This window comes from Coregonus lavaretus (genome assembly GCF_964263955.1).
Source record: "Coregonus lavaretus genome assembly, chromosome: 28".
In the NCBI taxonomy this organism is placed as follows: domain Eukaryota; kingdom Metazoa; phylum Chordata; class Actinopteri; order Salmoniformes; family Salmonidae; genus Coregonus; species Coregonus lavaretus.
In genome coordinates, this window is record NC_140015.1 from 8,274,064 (window position 1) to 8,279,504 (window position 5,441).

The window sequence follows — 5,441 nt, forward strand, 5'->3', positions numbered from 1 at the left end:
CTGAAGTGGGACAGGAGAGCAGAAACATGCCAATCAATGAGAGGTCCATCTTCCATCCCAGCACTGGCAGGAAGCACCTTATCTGTAATCTGTACGCACGGATGACGCCGTCGCTGATCTCTATCCCACTCCTCCTCTGCACTACAGCTGTGTTTTGTCATTTTCTGTTCGTCAAGACACAAGTGCAAATTCATTACAATTAGCCCAGTCAGGATCAAAGTGGGCTAAATAAAACACCTGGCACTTGTATGGCTGTTAGGATTACTCACAGAGATGGTTCTGTGTTGCTTCTGCCACACTGATATTAGTTTCTTTTGCAATCACTTGTTGTCCTCGTTCCTTTTCTCCATTATTTTCTCTCTGATGTTTTTCCTCATTGTCTCTCAGGCCAGCTGGTTGGTGAAGCTGTGACCTATGCAGGGTTGTCTTGGCTAATGGTCCAGGGGCTGTGTCCTTCCAGGAGGGTATGCCTGTATCCCACCATGCCGCTGCTGGCAGAATGGCTGCTGTGCCACTCCTTGGTGGCATGCCTGCTGCTGCACAGCCTGGCGCTCAGCTCCACCACTGCGGGCCTCCACGGGGCGACCACCGGCTGCTCCGAGAGCTGCTACTGCTCCGAGACGGCCAACGGCGGGAGGGTGGTGCGCTGCAGCAACATGCGCCTGGCGGAGGTGCCACATGACCTGCCTAACGACACCCGCCGACTTTACCTGGATGGTAACCTCCTCACCACCATCCCCGCCGACGCCTTTGCGGGGCTTCCTTTACTCAATGAGCTGGACCTCTCCCACAATGAGCTAACTCAGATGGAGCCAGGGGCCTTCCGGGGTCTGGTCCCCTCTCTCAGGAGCCTGGACCTGTCCTCTAACAGACTGACCACCCTGGAGCCAGAGGTCCTGGGGGGACTGAGGGCTCAGGCCAACCTCACCCACAACCCCTGGCACTGTGACTGCCGCCTCCAGGTGGCTATGCCCCGGCTGGACCTGGACCCGGCCTCACTGGCCGGCGTGGTGTGCCACACTTCAGAGCCCAAGGACGTCGGCGTAGATACAGGAGTGCCCTTCGTCATGGTGGCGGCCGACCTGGACCTGTGCGCAGGGCTCAAGAGGACCACGGATGTGGCCATGCTGGTGACCATGTTTGGCTGGTTCACCATGGTCATTTCCTACCTGGTGTATTACGTCAGGCACAACCAGGAGGACGCACGGAGACACCTGGAGTACCTCAAGTCCCTTCCCAGCAAACTGGACAGGCCAGAGGAGTCCTCTACACTCAGCACAGTGGTGTGAGAAGTAAAATACCAGCCCTGGGTCAAATGTACTTTCAAATACTTGAGGTGTGCTTGATATAGCTTGATTGGTGTGCAAGGAGGTAGAGTTTTCATGTTTTATAGTAGGTAAGCTAAATCAAGCGCACCTGTAGAATTTTAAAGTATTTGACATATATTTACCTAGGTCAGGTAGAGACACAGGAAATAACAGCCAAACACCTCAAAAGGATCAAAAAAGGAAGTGCCCAAACTTGGAAAAAGACCAGGATACTACTGTACTGTACACGTTTTCAAACTGTTCATCACCAGTATTCCATTGGAAACACAACACCTCACGGTAACATTTCATCCAAATAAATTCACATTTTTTGATTAATTAATGATATTTTGAAAAAAAATTCACATAGCAGTTTGTTATACAAATTAAGGAATTATTTTACACATACATTTGTGAATATTCTAAATGTATTTGCAAATCAGTCCCATTCTTTATGTAAGATACTCTGTATTTGAAAATGTTTTAATTCCAACAAGGTATTGTAAGATTGTCAAATGCATAACTATTTCACCATGGACTGCCCAAGGGCACCGTTTTATTATTATTCAGGGATGCATGATGTCATAAAATGTCCCCATATTAGTCATAATACTGTACTTGACAGTATAACAGAGACTGCATTGTTCTTCCAGCAGCTGCACTCGTTGAATGTTGGATCTTTATTTTCTGGATGAGAACCCCATGTAACCATCAAACATTTTACCAGAAAGAATAAAATCATGAAATGCTCTTCATTTTTATTTTAGCCACAATACCATATTTATTCACAGTTGTATTGCATGTAATATTTCATTTCACACAAAGTCTGCCTGAATATATCACCTTTTTATTTATTTTAAATGAACAATGTGTTCATTATATTGAGTTCTGATATTTGACATACCATAGTGCACGATGGCAAAACTAATTTAGAAATATGAATTGCGCAACTTCAATCAGTGGGTCCAACGAGTAATTCTTTGCCAAAAAAAATAAGAGTTTAAAAGAGTTCACTGTCTGAAGTCTTATTTCAATTTCCTCCAAGCCTCATGAATTTCTTTGATCTCACTAACAGGTATGTCTTTTAGGAACAGACTACACACATACACAACTAACAGCCACAATGCACAAAGTAAAACTCCACACCCTCAGGCTGAAATACAAATGATAGATTTTACCCTTGCTCAACGTTTGGAAACTGGGCCTGCCAATGGGATCACCCCTGGCCTCCCCCATCATGACGCAGGATGGGAATAAATACAGAATGGTGTTTTCCTGTCCTACTGACACCTACAGCACCCGATGTCACAGGAAGGCCAAAAATATCATCAAGGACATCAACCACCCGAGCCACTGCCTGTTCACCCCGCTATCATCCAGAAGGCGAGGTCAGTACAGGTGCATCAAAGCTGGGACCGAGAGAATGAAAAACAGCTTCTATCTCAAGGCCATCAGACTGTTAAATAGCCATCACTAGCACATAAGAGGCTGCTGCTGCCTATTGAAATCACTGGCCACTTTAAGAAATGGAACACTAGTCACTTTAATAATGTTTACATATCTTGCACTACTCATCTCATATGTATATACTGTATTCTATTCTATAATATTCTACTGTATCTTAGTCCATGCCGCTCTGTCATTGCTTGTCCATATATGTATATATTCTTAAATTCCATTCCTTACTAGATTTGTGTGTATTGGGTATATGTTTTGAAATTGTTATATATTACTTGTTACATATTACTGCACTGTCGGAGCTAGAAGCTCAAGCATTTTGCTACACCCGGAATAACATCTGCTAAACACGTGCATGTGACAGATACAATTTGATTTGATTTGGAACTATTAAAACCCTGCCCCTTGACCGTGGTACAGTATCTAGCCACAGTCTGTCTGCTTTTTGTCTGTCTTAAGCGCTCATTCGTGGAAGATGGGAATAACCTCTCTCTTTCTCTCATTTATTTATCATCTTGGAAGTTACAGTGGAGCTCTAATGGCCATTGCTACATACACACCACCAATCAGATGCTGAACCGTGAAGGTCACTCACACACACGCACATGCATACACACACACACATAAATATAGTTTACATACTAATTATACAGTATAGCCTGTTCAATCTTAAAAATGTAAATCTTAAAAATGTCAGTCATGAGCCGTACCAGACACGGCTACATTACCCTCATTAGCATGTGTTTATTTGCATGGACAAATGCACTCACTCACATTACCATACACACTGTAATAGGAGAATGTCTGTACAGTCGTGGTCAAAAGTTTTGAGAATGACACAAGTATTGGTCTTCACAAAGTTCGCTGCTTCAGTGTTTTCAGATATTTTTGTCAGATGTTACTATGATATACTGAAGTATAATTACAAGCATTCCATAAGTGTCAAAGGCTTTTATTGACAATTACATTAAGTTTATGCAAAGAGTCAATATTTACAGTGTTGACCCTTTTTTTCAAGACCTCTGCAATCCGCCCTGGCATGCTGTCAATTAACTTCTGGGCCACATCCTGACTGATGGCAGCCCATTCAAGAAAATGACTTGAATCAGTCTGTCCCTGATGTTTTTCCTGGAGATAAGTGGCTTCCTCGCTGCCCTTCTTGACACCAGGCCATCCTCCAAAAGTCTTCGCCTCACTGTGCGTGCAGATGCATTCACACCTGCCTGCCTGCTGCCATTCCTGAGCAAGCTCTGCACTGGTGGTGCCCCGATCCCACAGCTGAATCAACTTTAGGAGACGGTCCTGGCGCTTGCTGGACTTTCTTGGGCGCCCTGAAGCCTTCTTCACAACAGTTAAACCTCTCTCCTTGAAGTTCTTGATGATCCGATAAATGGTTGATTTAGGTGCAATCTTACTAACAGCAATATCCTTGCCTGTGAAGCCCTTTTTGTGCAAAGCAATGATGACGGCACGTGTTTCCTTGCAGGTAACCATGGTTAACAGAGGAAGAACAATGATTTCAAGCACCACCCTCCTTTTTAAAGCTTCCAGTCTGTTATTCTAACTCAATCAGCATGACAGAGTGATCTCCAGCCTTGTCCTCGTCAACACTCTCACCTGTTTTAACGAGTGAATCACTGACATGATGTCAGCTGGTCCTTTTCTGGCAGGGCTGAAATGCAGTGGAAATGTTTTTTTGGGGATTAAGTTCATTTTCATGGCAAAGAGGGACTTTGCAATTAATTGCAATTCATCTGATCACTCTTCATAACATTCTGGTGTATATGCAAATTGCCATCATAAAAACTGAGGCAGCAGACTTTGTGAAAATGTATATTTGTGACATTCTCAAAACTTTTGACCACAACTGTACATGGGTTCTATAAGAGTGTATAGCCTACAGCTGAACACTATCATATTGGTAGTCTGACCTCTCCTCTTAGCTGAACATTTTTACACACACCCACTCTCTCTCACTCTCTCTCCTGGATGTAAGGCAGGTTTCACAGGTGACATTCAAACCGTGTCCAGGTGTCCGAGAACAGCCCTGTCACCACTGTCACTCTGAAACCAGACTCATTGCTTTGCTCCTCAGTTACACCCTGTAGTAAATGCGAGGGCTTTCTCTCAGGAGAAGGAAACACAAAACTCTCCCCTTCATTTTTAAATGCTCTGTCCTCTGGGAAATTAAGACATTCCCTGACTGGTTTTGATTGTATGTGGCTTAGTGTCTTGTGTTTCGACCTACTGTAGTCAAATGGAAAGTATTGTTGTTTAATAAGAATTGAGGACTCATTTGCATTGTGTAAGGCGAATAGCTCATACTCCTGAAAAGGAGAACATGGGTATAGGAACACACACACACACACACACACACACACACACACACACACACACACACACACACACACACACTGCTTCTGAGCTCATATCCAACCCTTTCAGAGTGACTAACCTTTCTCCTCCCCATGTGTCAGCTGGTTAATTGCAGGTGGAGAGAACAAGTCCTCTCAGTCCGTCTCCCTGCATGAGCTTTGGAGTTTCACTGATTACTTCTGCAATGCAACATTCACTCCCTTGTTTATGAAGAGAATACGCAGCAGAGAGAATGAAGCTTTGGTTTGCAGCTCCTGATTAGATTTCAGAACTTTTGTTCTCTATCTCCCTCATTTCCTA

The 5,441-nt window shown here is 44.1% G+C and overlaps 1 protein-coding gene across 1 annotated transcript; it reads left to right on the top strand.

Moving 5' to 3' along the window:
- Positions 1–434: 434 nt before the first annotated feature.
- Positions 435–1,289, top strand: LOC311103791 (leucine-rich repeat-containing protein 3B-like; the record flags this gene model as incomplete). The annotated part of the gene is made up of 1 exon (XM_084145443.1): positions 435–1,289. One exon carries the CDS (start codon positions 435–437, stop codon positions 1,287–1,289), a length of 855 nt encoding a protein of 284 aa, XP_084001569.1.
- Between the last annotated feature and the right edge of the window lie 4,152 nt (positions 1,290–5,441).